The 17,581-nt window shown below is 38.7% G+C and overlaps 2 protein-coding genes and 1 pseudogene across 5 annotated transcripts in view; 2 read left to right on the top strand and 1 right to left on the bottom strand.

Annotated features, from left to right (window-relative positions):
• skp2 (S-phase kinase-associated protein 2, E3 ubiquitin protein ligase) overlaps positions 1-8,330 on the top strand; it is a 30,382-nt gene extending 22,052 nt beyond the window's left edge. For all 3 annotated transcript variants that reach the window (XM_088320017.1, XM_088320016.1, XM_088320015.1), the window contains 3 exons: positions 354-405; positions 4,944-5,051; positions 7,873-8,330. In XM_088320017.1, coding sequence (XP_088176143.1) covers positions 354-405; positions 4,944-5,051; positions 7,873-8,092 — 380 coding nt within the window. In that variant the 3' untranslated portion in view covers positions 8,093-8,330. The remainder of the gene's footprint in view (positions 1-353; positions 406-4,943; positions 5,052-7,872) is intronic.
• A 1,029-nt stretch (positions 8,331-9,359) lies between these two features.
• The window catches only part of nadk2 (NAD kinase 2, mitochondrial), a 33,362-nt gene continuing 25,140 nt past the window's right edge, over positions 9,360-17,581 (bottom strand). For both annotated transcript variants that reach the window (XM_088319715.1, XM_088319716.1), the window contains 7 exons: positions 15,899-16,038; positions 15,716-15,809; positions 15,517-15,612; positions 12,940-12,995; positions 12,803-12,856; positions 10,215-10,338; positions 9,360-10,153 (listed from right to left, as the gene is read on the bottom strand). In XM_088319715.1, the coding sequence (XP_088175841.1) occupies positions 10,015-10,153; positions 10,215-10,338; positions 12,803-12,856; positions 12,940-12,995; positions 15,517-15,612; positions 15,716-15,809; positions 15,899-16,038 (703 nt within the window). In that variant the 3' untranslated portion in view covers positions 9,360-10,014. The remainder of the gene's footprint in view (positions 10,154-10,214; positions 10,339-12,802; positions 12,857-12,939; positions 12,996-15,516; positions 15,613-15,715; positions 15,810-15,898; positions 16,039-17,581) is intronic.
• Positions 10,686-12,764, top strand: LOC148351111 (protein ZBED8L-like; annotated as a pseudogene).

Below are 17,581 nucleotides of genomic sequence, written 5' to 3'. Positions count from 1 at the left end.
AAAATACTAAAAATGTTCCAATGCCAGTTAATAGGAAATCAGTAAATAGGCCTTTTCTATGGAAACTCCATTTTGGAGTAAAATGACAATGATATGGGTGTTTCCTCAAATATTCTCTGGTTGATCAATGGTAGTCTGCAAATAAGGTTACAGTGGGTGGTTTTATTTGGTAGTAGCGCATGACTTTGGTGACATCCAGTGGACGTCTTAAAAACTGCAGGTCATTCTTTAACGGGATGTTATTCTCGTGTTTCTCGCAGGCCAGAATAAATTCATTAGCGACCCTTATCTGGCCCGTGGGGCATATGTCTGACACCCCATGCTGTAAAGGTTTCTTTTTTTTTTTTTTGTAGATGTGAAGATCTTGGTGACCAGATGTCCTGACATTCAGACACTAGATTTGAGGTTTGTGTCCAAGTATTTCCACAGTGTGTACCGTACTTGTCTGTATTCAAGAATTGTTAACAAACAAACATACCACATTTGTCACACTTGTGACAAACGTTGGTTAATATGTGCGCCCATTAATTAATTTATTGACACTATGGACACAATACCAACATAAAATTTACAATGCATTCATTTAGTGTCCTTCAAAGTCCAATCATCATCGTATACACCAGGGGTCTCTAACGTTTATCCATCTAAGAGCTACTTTTTGTTACTAATTAACACAAAGGGCAACCCTGTTAGATATGAATTTTTAATATAGAAACTTGGCTAGATGGCTTGCTAAATAGCTAAAAGTAGCTTGATAGTTAGCTAAAAAAGATGGCTAGCTAAAAAAAAGAAAGCACATTTCTTCGGGTTCTTGTTATAAAACCTATAAATTGGAATTTAGTTTGTTGTATTTCCTGTGAAATAAATCAATAAAAATATGAATAAATACATGTGTTTAATACATGAGTAGATTCTCATTCTATTCTCTTAATTGCTTAAAAAAAGATCAATACTTTAATATCATTTTTTGTCAACGTAGCCTTTGAACTGGAATTTATGTATTCAAACGTCTAAAATATCAGCTTATGTTACTATATTGTTACTATTTCATTACCAGGTTAATTATTAAAAATAGGGTTAAATAGACTGATTAAAACAATAATAAAAAAACATTTTACTAGAAAATCACAATGACCCGCGGGCACCTCAACTGTCCTTAGAAAGGGGCAGCCTGGTGCCCGCGGGCACTACGTTAGAGAGCCCTGATATACACTAAAGAATTGTCCCCCTCGTTGCGTTTTTTCCGTATATTTATATCTTTTAGGAAAGCGTTCTGTTCTCCATTCTGTAACATTCGTCCGTGAATAAAAATAGTGTGGTAATGATATAAAATCTGATGCCTTTTCTTATTTTATCTATACCAGTGGTAGTGTATTGGCTAAGGTTCATTGTTCTCACAGCCTTGATGTGACTTTGTTTCCCGTTGCATCCGATTCTGACCAAAGTTGGTCAGCGATATTTGTCAATTGATCAATCACTGCTCAGATACAGTACTAAACTATCGTAAAACCTTGTGTATAATGCACACCTAACTTTGAGTTTATTTTTTGGGGTGAAAAAATACAGTACAATCAAAGCAACATTGTTTTGGTTCTGTGCAACCTGGTACCAAACAACCCACAGCCCGGTTCTGGTCCGTGGCCCAGTAATTGCCGACCACTGGCCTGAACTTTAATAGTGGTGCAAGAAACGTATTTTCCAGCCTATAGGTTTATTTCATAGTTTGGTGGGGGGTGGGACTAATATGCCGGTGAGACTTATCTGTGAAATTATAAACACATTGTTATGTAATTTAGTTCCAAGAGTTTTATTACTGGTATTCATGGGCGTAACAACCTGTTTTGGGGGTTTGCACAAGCACCCCGATTTTCAACCCAAATACCCCCAACAATTAAAGCATTTTAAGAACTGTCTTTACTTCATAAAGGACAGGATAGTTTTAAATATGATGTAAATCGCTAAATAAAAAATTATAAAGAAGAAGAATTTACTTTTATTGTCATTCTTTGTAACCATGCACACAGAACGAAATGTCGATACACCTGACCCGTACAGTTAAACTGTAGCGAGTCAATGCAGCCGCAGCCATTTTTAGACCCAACTGCTGTGTTGGGAGTCATTAGATAAAAGTAAAACAGAACAAAAACAGAAATACGCCACTGCCTTGAAATGGTTCATCCCTCGGGCGTTACCAAGCCCATTCAATTTCAACCCATGCACCCTCAAAAACTATAGCATTTTTAAAACTGTTTTTGTTAATAAAATACAGGATAAGCTTAAATACGATGAAAAATGCTAGATTAAAACAAAAAATGTGAACACCTCAGCGTCAGAAATACTCTACTGCCTGGAAATGATTCAGTCTATTTGACTCCTAGTACCACTCTCGGCTCCTCTTTCGCTTGGCTAGAGTCACTCGTGGCATAGTAGCTGAGTTTGTGAAAGCTCTGGTGTACTACAGTGAGAATCTCACCGTATCACTTTAAGTTAAATTAAGTAAAACATTTAACCTGCCAGACTGGTCTGAACCTAAAATTGCCCCTGCAGACAATGTACCGTAAATTACGAACTATAAGCCGCTACTTTTTTCCCAAACGTTCAACCCTGCGGCTTATTCAGTAATGCGGCCAATTTATGTAATTTTTCTAACGGCCGCAGCGCTCGAGTACAAAAGGTAAGATTTAGACCGGTGGAATATATGCGCCGAGGAAGACTGCAACTTTTTTGGCTTGTGCATAAATTAAATTAGCGTAAACATACCCTCATCATGCAAAATGCAAAAAAAAAAGGCACATGATGCAGCTTTCAAGCTAAAAGCAATCGAGCAGTCCGACGTTTGTATGACAGTTTCTTTCCGACGCTGAGGAAGACAACTTTGATGGCTTCAGTTCTAAGGAGGAAGATGAGGACGGTTTATCGTGATTTTTACAAGTACGGTTTGTTTTTTTAACAGACGCGTTTACTGTGTTGCGAGTGTGTTGCTACCATTAACTGCCCTGTCACAGGCACCGTTTGGGAGGAAAGTTATATTATTATTATTAAAGCTTTGAAAACTCTCGGTGTACGTCTTTCTTTGTAAATATGTGTAACCATGTGCAATATGTATTTGCAACTGTATATTTTTGTAATGTATTTGTTTCAGAAACTTATTCTGATATGTTTTACACGGGCGAATAAAAAAGAAGGGCAAAACAAACGCGGGGTGACGAAAAGTGGGGACCGTAAAGGTGAGTGTTTGTGGACGCGGCGGACAATAGTGGATATATATTTTTCCCACCCTTACCTTTGGAAATATACACTTTTTTCCTTGGATTACTTTCAACAGGACCGGACTCTGCAGGTCTGCATCAAAACTTAAGTACCGATGTCATTTTCCGTTCATTTTGCCGGCTATGATTTTTGGACTGTGTACTTTTATGAAGGACATTCAGTTTCAATCGCGGCACTTAAAGTCGGGTTTGGGTTAATTTTGTGTTTGTGTTACATTTTTTTAATGTGGGCGCATGCGGCTTATATACAGGTGCGGCTTGTGTACGTACAAAATCCGTTTTCCTCTTAAAATGTGGTGGGTGCGGCTTATAATCAGGTGCGCTCTATTGTCTGGAATTTATGGTATATCATAAACTACAAGAGGGCGCTCTAGGCCTGTTGTCGGGTGGACATTTTTCCAAGCGGTAAGAGGAAGCAAATTGGCTTATTGTCTTGGGGGGGTTGTTTACCGGTAAAAGTGATGAGGATAAATATTTGATCGGATTTAGTCATGTGGAGTGAAGCTGATAGTTTGTTAAGCATGCTCTTTATGCTGGAGTTATCATCTGAATAATTCTTAATATGTTTCGTTGTTACTTACGTGCCTTTCTAAGATATGCATGTACGTTTGATGTTCGTATACAGTGTTCTCACTTTTATTTTTATTTTAAATTGCCTTTCAAGATGACTTGTATGGTGTCTGTACAGACCTGTAATAAGACTCATTGTGATAAAGGGCCATATACAAATGAACATGACTTGTTAAATTCTATTAATTTTCCCCCAAAAATGCGACATATAATCTGAGTGCGACTTTCCTTTTTAACTGGGCGTTTTTGGCTGATGTGACTTATACTCTGGAGAGACTTATAGTGAGGAAACAGTAGTGCAATAACATTTAGTCACAACAAGGATTCCCAAATAAGTCAATTAGATAGATACTTTATTCATCTCCGTAGGGAAATTCACACTTCCAGCAGTCTCCTTTGTTCTTCATTAACAGATTATCAGGATCCCCTCGGGGTGCTTTGTTGTAGTTTAGCCACAGCGGAGTGGATGACGTCACACGCTAGTCCAAAAGTTGGACGTCCCTGCAACAGATGGAAATCTTTGTGCCCAGGGATACACCACCTCATTTTAGCGAGTCCACCTCCTCTCTGCTTCCCGCAGGCTTTCGTGTCTCTGTCTAACAGCGTTGAAGCCGGATAGACAACTATCCATTTCTCACTCCAACTAACAAGATGAATACTTTTAACAGTATTGCGCACTTGTTTAGGGTGGTGATGGACCCTAAACAAAGCACCCCGAGGGGATCCTGATAATCTGTTAATGAAGAACAAAGGAGACTGCTGGAAGTGTGAATTTCCCTACGGAGATGAATAAAGTATCTATCTAATTGACTTATTTGGGAATCCTTGTTGTGACTAAATGTTATTGCACTACCGTTTCCTCACTATAAGTCTCTCCAGAGTATAAGTCGCATCAGCCAAAAACGCCCAGTTAAAAAGGAAAGTCGCACTCAGAAGAAGAAAATATTGCAGCCACAATATGCTCTTCATCAATATCAAATGCCTATACTAAAAACTTTGATTTATGTTGATTATCGAAGTGTTAGTAGAGGGCTCTTTTCCATTTCTTCCTTAGCATGTGTGACCAGTACATTCCAATCATGTTTTTTTGTTGCTCCACCCCAGCGACAGCACTCAGCTGATGCTCGACTGTTTCCCGGTGCTGTCAGAGCTCAAACATCTGCAACATCTGTCCTTGAGCCGCTGCTACCACATCCACATCGCTGCCCTCACGTAAGTCCTGCATACTGCCCTGTTCTGGGCCCGAGTTACAGGGTTCAACCGAGTGCCTAAAACCCTTGAAAATAAAATGTTAATGTTGGGTTTTCAAGGTTTAAAAAGTTTTGTATTCTGAGTGAAGTTCGAGTAAATGCTCGAAATTAATGCCATGTTTCTTGGCAGTAGGATTCGATAGACCAGGGGGTCGGGAACCTTTTTGACCCGAAGCGCCATAAAAGCAAAAAATGTTTTAAAAAGAAATTGAGAGAGTCACATCATTTATTTTCAGACAAAATTGAAAAAACTGCCAAACACGCTCTCTAGACAAAAGCTAATTCTTCAGCACATTTCATTTCACTGTGTGTCATTCGATGAATTAATCAAATGTATGAAATGATAATAATGCCAAATCCTGTGTCCAAATCAATGTAAATGCCATTTGCAATTTGTCTTCCACCTTCAGTTAAGAGTGTTGAGGCAATTGTTTTCCATGAAATTTGTCCTTAATTACTATTTCAAAACAATGTGCATGCAAAGTTCTTTTGTAAAAATGTCACAAATTACTGCAAACGATAAGCATATCGTCATATTCACTTTCGGTGTAGACTGCACTGAGCGAGAGAGAGAGAAGGGAGTGACTGGCGCTGTGTGCAGGGATCCGCCCACCTGTACTGCTCACCCAATCATAGTCGTTTCCCAGCATTTTTATTAATCAGTTTAAATGGTTTCTTATCAAACTTCTGCATTAAGTTGCTTTGGCTTTATATGGACCAAAATCGGGATGAAATCACTTGACATCGGAACGCCACAGTGAGATGTGCAATAGTTACATTTTATTTCGGAGCCATACGTACTCATGAAAAGAGCCATATATGGCTCCCGAGCCATGGGTTCCCTACCCCTGCGATAGACCAAGCAATGAATAAAGAAAAATGAAAAGTAGGTAAAAATGACGCTGACACGCCTGCTTTGGTGGCTTGTCATTATGGCATTGTCATGTGAAGCGTCATTGCCCCCCACTGGTCGCACCCAAGAGCTCTATTTAAAAAACACTCTTTTGGCTTTGGCCTCCAATGGCTCCTCACATGCATTTTTTTTAATGATGTATTTATGAAACACTATGCACCAAATTATTAAGTAATTTATTTTGCAGGGGATCCCTGAAAAAACACACGAAATATAGATTAAAATATTCACACATCTACAAAAAATTGTAAAACACAACACGATTCTAGCATTTTATGCACTGAAAAGATTTAAAGTCGAAAATCAACATAAAATCCCTGAAAATGCAAAACAATAAAAATATTAACTCTTCAGTTTTTAAAATAAATTATAAAATGCAAAAGAATAACTACCGTATTTTCCGCACTACAAAGCGCACCTAAAAGCCTTTATTTTTTTCAAAAGCTGACCATGCGCCTTATAATACAGTGCGCCTTATTTATGGATCAATATTAGGTCGCAAAGTCTTGCAACTAATGCAGCAGCCGCCGACTAGATTTCCCCGCGAACGCCAAGTAGTCCGCGGTGTATGCTGGGATTTATTTACCGGCGTTTCATTGGCTAACCAATGTGTCAATCATCATTTGAATCAATCACTATTGGCTAAAGTTATTCGGAGGTAAAGGGGGCGGATCCTTTTTATCATTTACAGGCTGGCATAGGCTAAAGGGGCAAAACAAAGCCTGCAATTGGCCAAAAAAGATGAATGTGAATAGCATGTTAGGTCGAACTACGGGCGAGGGAGGAAACAGTATTTTACTATTCTGTACTGTATTTGTAAATATTTTACTCTCCTGGATTTACTACACTCACGGATATAAGAGGACCATGGTTGCACATTATTATTGAAAACAACGACTTCGGTGAGCTACTCCGGCTATATATTTTCCCAGTATCTTGTTTCAGACTGAACTCGATGTTTCTGTGATAAGCGGTGCAGATAATGGATGGAATGGAGTGTCTATTTTATATGCACAGTAAAGTTGCGAGCGAAAAAGAAAATAGAAACTAAGGAATGGTTGGCATTTCTTGAATCCCAAGACTTTAACCTTCCGAATGATATTTGGAACGATGCATTTGAGTGACATCGTACGGACACTGCATCCGCACGTGTCTACGACACGTATTTGCTTCTTTGCAAGCTTTGGGAATGTTAAGGGGGTATTAAGTTTGACTGAACTATCTGACTGTTTTGTCGACGTTCCCATTGTAGCGCCTTATAATCCGGTGCGTTTTATGTATGTCAAATATAGGACCAAAAACTATTTTTTCGGGGTGCGCCCTATAACCCGGTGCGCCTTATAGTCCGGAAAATACGGTATTTAAAATTCTATATTAGATAATTCGACAAAGATCCCCTGAAAAACACGCAAAGAAAAAGTAAAATATCAGCAGTACCTAAAATTGAAATATTGAATGCACTCTGCTTCGGTGTCATCAATATCAATAAAAATGAGGATCATTTTCTGCTTTTTATGCATACAGTCCTTTTTTTGTCTTCTGTATTGAACTTATTACCCAACACCCATCGAGCCAATTCCGTGAAGCAGAATGGCAGGATTCATGTCAGTTTTTAGCAGCCCATTGACAAAGATTGTAGATCTTAGAACGGAACAGCTCAAAATAGGACAAAGTATGTGCTCGCAGCAAGATAGCAACTCAGTCACCAACAAAAAAAAAAAAAACATTCTTTTGATTTTCTTCCTTTAAAGGTACTGGGAAAATTGAATATTTGGCCTTTAAAGTGCTTGAATTTGGCAATGAAAGAGGTGAACAAACCCCACGAATGACATTTTATGAACCCTGTAATCAACATTGGTTTTGCTTGCAGTGACCTTAAGAAGACATTCCCGACACTGAATTATTTGGAGGTCTTCGGCCTGGTTAACGATGGTCAATTATCTTCATTGAGGAAGGAAAACCCCGGCGTTTGCATCAACACTTTGCCTTTCTCAGCCGTCGCCCGACCAACGCCGGCCGGCATCACGTGTGCACGAGGCGGCCACGCCATGTGGGACAGGAAAAATCGACTCAGGTTCAAGATATTATGATTAGCTTTTTAGAATGACAAATCTGACTGCTCATTTTGACTGGCACGTTGAGGCTATTTGAAAGCTCAATGTTAGGAAGTAGGGTGAAAACAGAGCATTCGTATCATGTCAATGTTTGTGACAGTTTTAACCTGTACTATGTTCAGTGTTGAGATTCTATTTTTCTACATAGAATAAAAGTTAAACATATGTCTTGGGCAAACTCATCTTTCTTACAATAAAGTGTATGCAGCCGAAATGTGTTGGACTGAATGATTTTGTCAATGTAAATGTTTGTCAATGTAGTTCATGGGTGGGCAAACTTGGATTCCCGGGCAGTGGCGGTTCAACACTAAATTACTCGATGACTCCCTTCCCCGCCTAGGGTTGCCACGCGTCCTTGAAAAGTCTCAAAAAGCATTGAATTCATTATTCTAAAAAGGCCTTAATTTGCCTTCAAATTCCTTAAATCCAATTTTCGAAACTTTTAAAAATGTAAACAAATATTAAATGATCAATTACCCACATATATATATATATATATATATGTGTGTGTGTGTTTTGCAAAAAAGTTTTACACTGGACCAAAATATTTTTTTAAGGCATGATATAAATATATGTAGCAGAAGAGTTCTTTGGAATTAGTAGTCTGCCCGTTTTGACTAGTGATCCATAAAGTGCTGAAAACATCCTTTTGATTCATGGTGTTTGTTTAAAGTGTTTTATTTTTCGACTGGGCCTTAAATTTGATTTCAAAAGGCATCAAAAAGTCATTTAATTTGCCTTAAACTGTTGGAACCCTGCCCATCAGACATAATAAAGTATTTAACACGGTGAAAAGAGGTAAACATTTGTCAATTGCACAGATGCTTAAATACACTATACATAAAAATGGCAAATATTTATCAAAAAAATGCTGAATTTATACAAATACACTTCACATTAAAATGGGAAATATCAGAAAATGTGGCATGAACAATATTATTCAACATATCACACACACAATTGGAAACACTTAATAATGTAGTTGTATAATTAAAAGAAAACTAAATCCTGACCTTTCTGGCTTTCCTTTTCCTAATTATTTTATGTATAGTATTACAGCTGTTCATTTTTAGAGGCCCATAGTTAGCTTCTGTCTGTAAAGTGGGTTTGGTGGTTTTGTTGATTGTCTTTAAAAAAAAAAAAACGTTTTTGCTTTCATGGCTATTTTAGTAAAAGGGTTCCTGAACCCTGCTGCAGTTTAGATTAGAGGCCAAGAAACCCAAGTAAAGAGTTGGACACTTGCTTGAGCACCAATTACACCTTTATTATCCAACTAGATGTCACAAAGATGTCAATTGATTAGAACAGAGCCAAATAATTTATGTAACAAGCATCCAAAGGGAAAATTGTCATGGCACATTGGAAATCACTTCACAGTGTCAGTAATACTTTGTGTAGAACCCCTTCCGCTTTTAACACGCACCATTTACCTATAAGCACTCGTGTTCCGGAATTTTACAAAATTTAATCGGAACGAAAAAATGTCAAATGCATTTCTGATTACAAAGTCATCGCATCATTTTTACATTATATTGCTTTTGACCTAAAAGAATGAGCAAAAGCTCCCTCACTCTTTGGTGCACATAAATCTCAGATGCTTGTACAACTAGAAAAATATGTCTAAAATATATATTTTTTCATATCTGGGCTTTTCCTCTTTCCAAAATCAACGGGAAAAGGGATTGAGGAAATAAATAGGAACATCCACTTTGATGAATACTGAAATAAAGTAAAATGCACATAATTTTAATAATCAGTTTTGATGCATTAGGTGTTTAATCAGTCAGGTGTTGCAGAGATGGTTGGTTGAGTCAAAACTACAGTAGATTTTGTTTCAGGAGATTACAAAAACAATTCCCTTTTACCATAGAGTTCTGCATTTCTTCGTTTTGACATGCTCAGTTATTCAAAACGACGGTACGGAGCTGATCGTCGTCGCTCATGCTGATTGTTGCAATGGCGCCATCGTTGAACTCGAACGAACTCCCGCCGTCTACCACCATGCAGGCGTCCCAGCACCGTGAACGGACACACACTCTAAAAACAGAAGACTTAAGCCGAGGGGAACTATTCAGACGTACAAAATTCTTGGACTGACTTGCTAGCAAAGCCTCTCTGCCGACTGCTGGAGAAGACCCGGTTGACGATGGGCTCTCGGATGCTGAAGAACATGCGTCTTTCCTCGGGACTGAACACCAGAGACTCGTTGTACTTGTCAGTAACTGGGAACAATAACACAAAGTATGGAACACAAAAAATGAAATTTAGTGTTCCACTGGGTACTTGGTGGTTCACTTATAGATTTGCTTTCATACAACTTTGAGGGCAAAGATCCCAACAAATTCCTACTGAGCGAATTGAGTATCTGGGAAGCTACCTGATTATACAAATCACAATGTAATCAATGACTGAGTGCCTAAACCAGGGGTGGGTGTCCAAACTTTACAAAAAGTGGGCTGGATTTGGGAAGCTAAAAATATGTGAGTCTCTTGGCAAACTAGGCAGATGCAATTGTTTCGGATTTTGGTGAAATATTACCATTTCGACTTGTCCTGGAAGTGGTTCTCAAATGGGGGTACCCGTACCCCTGGGGGTACGTGGAGGTACTGTAAGGGGTATATTAAGCTTTTCAAAATATGAAAATCAGTAGGCTCATCTTAATAAATCTTGAAAAATATTTCTTAAAAAGTTTGATAAAATATGAATATGTGTTCATGCACATGCACACTTATATTTAGTTTTTAATTTCAATACCCTTTGAAATAAAACAGTCCCCCCAACAAAAAGTCAGTTTGACAAACTGACACAGTCATCTATGACCTGTCGTTACTATAACACTGAAACTATGGAGACGTGGCTAAAACACAGCAGCCATGAAGCTGAAAGTACGGATGTACAAGTGAAGAAGATAAAACCAAAGGCGACCAAGTCCAGAAAGTACATGGAAGAATATGTTTTAACGGGTTTTACGTCCCCAAGTTCTGACATGGGCAGCACGGCGGCGCAGTGGTTAGCGCTTGTGCGGCACAGTTCATGTCATGGGAACCTGTCGTGGGTTCAAATCCAGCTCCAGACTTCCTGTGCGGAGTTTGTATGTTCTCCCCGTGCCTGCGTGGGTTTCCTCCGGGCACTCCGGTTTCCTCCCACGTTCCAAAAACATGCATTTCAGGTGAATTGGCCGGTCCAAATTGTCCCTAGGTGTGAATGAGCGAATGAGTTGTCTGTCCCTGTGTGCCCTGCGATTGGCTGGCAACCAGTTCAGGGTGTCCCCTGCCCACTGCCCGGAGATGGCTGGGATGGGCTCCAGCCCCCCCGCGACCCTAATGAGGATAAGCGGTACGGCTAATGAGATGAGATGAGATGAGAAGTTCTGACATACCCCTGGCACTGTGTTTTTTTTGGCGGGGAGAAGCTAGCATGAAGCCGGCACACCGCCAGCAGCATCTCACCACAAAACATGGATGTCATGTTGGTAAGGCACCAGAGAAAACTGACTTCCAAGTCATCCTAAGCCACAATACAAAAAGCCTCCACTACAATAGCCAAAGCCTTGGAGGTGGTCTTTTCTTGTTGCTAAAGCCAAAAAACTGTTCAACATAGAGGAAGACCTACTGCTCCCCGCCGCTGTGGTATTGGCTGAAACTATGCAGGACAAAAAAAAAAAAAATCAGCAGATACATTAAAAACTGTAATGATACAGTGGAAAACGTGTTCGACTAATTTTCACTGCAGCTGGATGAATTCACAAATGTCAGTGGACATACGTAACTTGTTGCATTTTTAAGATACTGTACACTGACACGGACGACATCTGTGAACACATTGTATTCGGCAAAGACATGGAGGGGCCAACAACCGGAAAGGACATTTTTTATGTAATTAACATGTCTTTTTTTTTACCAGAAACGCTATCACCTGGAAATCCTGCAGCAGCATTTGCACAGATGCAGCTGCATCAATGACGGGCAGCACGAAAGGGCTCATAGCACGGATTAAAAAAGAAAATCCCGATATCAAGTAGACGCACTGTGTGATACACAGAGAGGCACTAGCGTCCTAGACAATGAGCCCTGTGTTGCACGATGTTTTGATAGACAGCATTAAAGTTATAAACTTCAAGTCAAAACCACTTAACACACGTTTGTTCCGCAGCCTGTGAAAATACAGAACCGCTCCTGCATACCAAAGTGCGCTGGCTGTCCCGTGGAAGGGAACTGAGCAGGTTGTTTGAGTTGCGAGCTGAAGCTCACACCTTCCTGACAGAGCACGGATCTCCCCATGCCACCATGTTTGAGAACACATACTGGCTTGCAAAGCTTTGCTTTCTGGCAGATATATTCAGGAAACTGAATTAACTGAACTTGTCCCAGCAGGGCAAGGACACACGCATCCTGAGGATTTCACCGGCTTTCCTCAGTTGCATGTGTTTCTCTCCAATGAGGATGTGGCGACAGCTCCAGTGAAGTTAGTCATAGTGGTACATTTGGCCAACTTAATCAGTGGGTTTTACTCCTACTTTGCTGACATGGATGATAAATCTATGCAGCTTGATTGAGTGAGAAACCAACTTCTCTTTTCTGAAGCAAATTTCCTGTCATTCATCAGGAAAAACTGGTGGAAGTAGCATCTGACTGGCCTGCAGATGAAGTTTAGATTAAAAGGACATGAAAAAAAAAATCAACTCACCTTTGTCAATAAATGTAGGGTTTAGTGGAATAGCAAGACCTGTTTGACATTTTCCTGAAAGTCAGAAGAGGTTACCTGTTCGTCAACATTCTTCTTTACACAAATTCTTTGAAAGATCTTCTAATATGATAACATACCAATTTTAAGGATCTCGTTCACTGCTTGCTCAGCAAGTTTGTTGATGTTATATGACCTGTGGAAAATAAAGAAGGTAGAGTGGAAGGGGGATCTTAAATAATGATTTTGTATTCTATACCTCTTATTTTTTAACATGAGGATACTGCTGGAAATGTGAATTTCCCTACGGGGATGAATAAAGTATCTATCTATTTATCCATTGCAGGCTGGTCATCCTGAAAGGGGGATTACCTCATGTGCAGTCCCTTCTCGAGGTTTCCTTATTTTCGTCATGTTGAGGTTTTTGAGTTTTTCCTTGCCCTCATGTAGGTTTTAGATCAGGGGATGGTGTAATAATAGTCTGGTTTGCAATAATCTGTGGTCTGTGCAGCCCTTTGAGACTCTTTGTGATTAAGAGCTATACAAATAAGACTTGACATGAGATTAAAATTACTAAGGTGTGACCTAGACTATGAGTGGGTTCAAAATATCAGGTATTTATCGATATAACTAAAAAATGGAATTACATCAATATTCCTTTATTAAAAATCCATACATTTAGTTTCTCCCGCACTGGCTATTAGATGATATTTACATAAATACCAACCAATAGTCCTGACCAGTGGTTCGCAACATTTTTTCAAGCAAGGTACCCCTCTGAGATCATTTCAAAGTACCTACCTTGGAAGATGATTAAATACAATAGAAAATCTTTTAGAAAATAATTTAATGGTATTGATTCTTTTTTTAATTTGGATATAAAATCTCATCTCATTATCTGCACCGCTTATCCTCAGTAGGGTCGTGGGGGCGCTGGAGCCCATCCCAGCTATCATCAGGCAGTGGGCAGGGGACACCCTCAACTGGTTGCCAGCCAATCGCAGGGCACAAAGGGACAGACAACTCACACGCTCATTCTCACCTAGGGACAATTTGGACCGGCCAATCCACCTGAAATGTATGTCTTTGGAATGTGGGAGGAAACCGGAGTGCCCGAAGGAAACCCACGCAAATGACATGACAAAATAAAATACTGAATCTACAACTAATAATTTTGTATACTGCAAAAATGTCAATTTAGAAAAATATTTCTCAAAACAAAATACATTAGAGCTTACAAATAAAATGTCAGAAAATTTTGGTCATTTTGGATGAGATAATTTTATGTGTACAATAATACTTAAGTACGAGTTTATTATTAATCTTTTATATATTTTTGCCATACATTTCAAATTTTCTTCTAAGACAGAAAATAATTGATGTATATGCAGCCCGCACTAATTATGCATTATTCTATTACCATTTGATTCATTTTCATATTAATTATTGATGTGTTTTTTGCAGACCTCATTTTGTCTAGACAACAACAAAAAAATATTTGAGAACAGTGGACTGTTTTTATCTGAAGTTTTCTTTTGGAAAACTATTTGGCCCAACACATCCAAGACCCTAGCTCCGTGGAGCCCCCAAGTAAATTCATTTTGAGACCTTTGCCTTACTGCATAAGAATAATTTACTCTGCCATGGAGTTAAACAGACCGGGAAAAAAAAAAGAAAAAGTAAACGTTAAACCAAGTTATATACATAGTGTGACAGAGTAGACCAGAGGAGACGCTATTGCTACATCTTGAATGCAAACAATTTCCACCAGTGCAATATCTACAACGTTGCTTTATAATCATAAACAATCGCAATATATTCACTATTTTACATCACAGAGTGCTATGTTGAACCCACTAGAAGATTTTTAAGATATTTAAACGAATGCTATGGGACACCATAGCATTCGCTTAAATAAGGCCAGAAGTTTATATTCATACCTAAGTTTAGGGTTTTCATGGCCAAATTCAAGTACTTTTAAGGACTTTCAAAGCCATTTTTTTCAATTTTTCCAGTACTATTAAAAGAACATTTCCAGTGTGAATAATGTATTTTATATCAAAAATATATCTAATTTACATATGCTATTTTTAATCTTGCAAGCGCATTTATCAAGACAAATTATTTTTAGATCTTGATTAAATTGCAAATATATTTGTTTTTGAGACAAATCTCTCCTCATAGATGTTGGGTAAAAATGTGCAGCTTACATTTTCAGTTCTTCCCCTTACACCATTGGGAAATGCAATTTTATGCATGGCCCATAATTGATACATAATCAGTGCAGTAGTACACATGCCATAGTGCGCTGTTTAGGTGTAGCATACACTTGTCCACTAGGGCACAACCCGTAGGGGAAAAGACGCTTCATAGGACAATGCTGTACAAACTAATGCTGGCTGCATTTAATCACGATGGAAGAAGAAATGCAATGGCAAAGACGAGCCACGAGACAGTGTTATTTTTAAGCAGACTTGTTGTGAAACATTGTAACAATTTCAAAAATTCAGAAGCACTTTAAAATCCTTGAAAACTACATTAAATTTCAAGCATTTGGAAGGATTTCAAGGACTCGTACAAACCCTGTAAATTTTAGCAGAGAAAGAAAATGAGTCAATTCCACAGTAGGCTGAGTGTTGCGTTTCTTATACAGTACAGATAATATAACCTTTTGTCAATCAAACAAAAAGAACAGAGCGACAGGCCAATGTTCCTACCATGCTTTGGATCCCGTGCCTGTGCAGATACTAAGCCCAGAACTCTTCTGCTTTTCCCACGGCCCGTCATCCACAGAGATCTCATAGTATGATGCTCTGAAGGTAATTGCGAGTTATTGCAAGGCTTGAAAGCTCACGGAGATAAACAGCCTGTAAAATTAGCTCACTACATTAGGTTACATTTGAAGGCCAGGGGTACCTGGACGAAAGAGATTCTCCGATGAAGATTTCATTCAGACTCCTGACGGGCAGGAGACTAGGCTTGGATAGGTTTTCGTTCAACGTCCCTGTTTCTATCAATTAACCAAGAAAAATTGCTTCGTGTTAAAGAAAAAGTGTGGTGGAGTGTAATTAGTGGTACAGAATATGGACAAACACCGACTTTGCCTGTGGTCCATGGTAGTGATGCGGTGGGCCTTGGTGTGCTGCTCCAGGCTCAGCTGCTGTTCATGCAAGTCTAGTGGTGTGGGATTTATTCCGGTGCCCTCAAGGTGCAATCGAATTCTTTGACGCCATTGCCACCTGGGTGGGGACAAATTTGCTTCTTGTTACAACAATCTAGCATAGCTGAAATGTACTATAAAGTAGAGGTCGACTGATTATCTGCACCGATATTTGGGAATTTGGCGAATATCTATCTGCATTTTAATTTTTTCGACAGGCCAATTATTAACTCTCAGATGCAGCCGAAACTCTTACGTGCTCCTACTTTCTTCTCGCGACCTACCACACGCCATTTGATTGGATAAGGAACCAGGGGCGGAGCCACCAAGCCAGGAACACTAACTCATTCCGACATGCCTGTGTCGGTGATGGAAAAGTGTGTTTCCGATTAAGAGATGGCGTAAAAAGTGTAGTTAGCTTGTTTTAGGGAAGCACGATTAGGTGGCGACTGATATTTTAGCTCTTTTTAAAACGCTAGTTCGTCAATCAAGTGTGTTTGTGATTGAGATTATAAAAAGTAATTAGCTGTTCCCAAAACATCCATTCGTAAAATTTTCCACTAAAACAGGAGTGCCCACGTTTTTCAATTTGCTAGCTCTGTTGAAATTTCCATACACTTTTTGTTAATTTAATCGAAGTCATGTTGGTTGTATTGACATTTCCATTTATTAATTGTAAAAAAAAATGTATATATGTCAATAACAGAGCAATATTGCCCTAGTGGTAGGTGGCTAGAGTCAAGAACACACTCATAATCTTGAAAAAAATCAGGGAGCTATTTAAATAGCTATTTAAATATATTTATACAAATTGCTTCTAAGCCTAATTTACTGCACTCTTAGTTTGTGGTTTAAGTGAAAGATTAGTTGTGTTGACATTCAAATGCATATATTGTAAAAGGTTTCACAAAGCTATTAAAGTTTATTTGAAACTATAACAAATATTCTGTTTCTTTTTGCATTTTACAAATTTCTTACACCAATTTCTAAGCTTTTACAGTAAGTGAATATGGGCTCAAAATATCAGTTATTGGCCTCCTCTTAATACTGATAATCACTATCTGTCCTGAAAAATCCACATGATTCGATCCCTACTAAAAAGTATGATGGAACTAGCAATAGGCATTTTGCTTTTAGCGCCAATGGCATCAAGTATTAAAAATGTTTAATAATCTTGGCGCACGGTCACCTATTTTCTTAAATGTGAGTGGCACCAAGGAAAACAATGAGCTCCTCTTTTGCGCAACGCAAGCTCTTTGAATACTAGTCACTGCAGTGACGTCTAAAAACATAACGTCCTCAAAGAGGAGAAGTTAGTCAATAATAAGACAGACAACTACTATGTTCATTGATATCATTATGAGTAGATTGTATGCATAGCAGCTCCTGAACACATTTCAAGAAGAGGTCACTGTTGAACATAAATAGAGTACTTTTTTGGAGTGAGAGAATCTATGTAAAAAGGATTGCATTAATGATGATTTTTTTTTTGAGTGGTAGTCGAAGGGAACATGAAGGAAGAATAATAGAGTGGTTTTGCTTCTTGTCACTCCGCTTTCGAACTAAATCTTAACTCATTCTGTTTGTTTTTTTACAAGATTGAATGTGGGCAAGAGTAAAAC

This window comes from Urocampus carinirostris, chromosome 16 (genome assembly GCF_059441175.1).
Source record: "Urocampus carinirostris isolate Australia breed hairy pipefish chromosome 16, RoL_Ucar_1.0, whole genome shotgun sequence".
In the NCBI taxonomy this organism is placed as follows: domain Eukaryota; kingdom Metazoa; phylum Chordata; class Actinopteri; order Syngnathiformes; family Syngnathidae; genus Urocampus; species Urocampus carinirostris.
The sequence above is the reverse complement of the archived record's forward strand: the minus strand, read 5'-3'. Positions and strand labels throughout refer to the sequence as shown.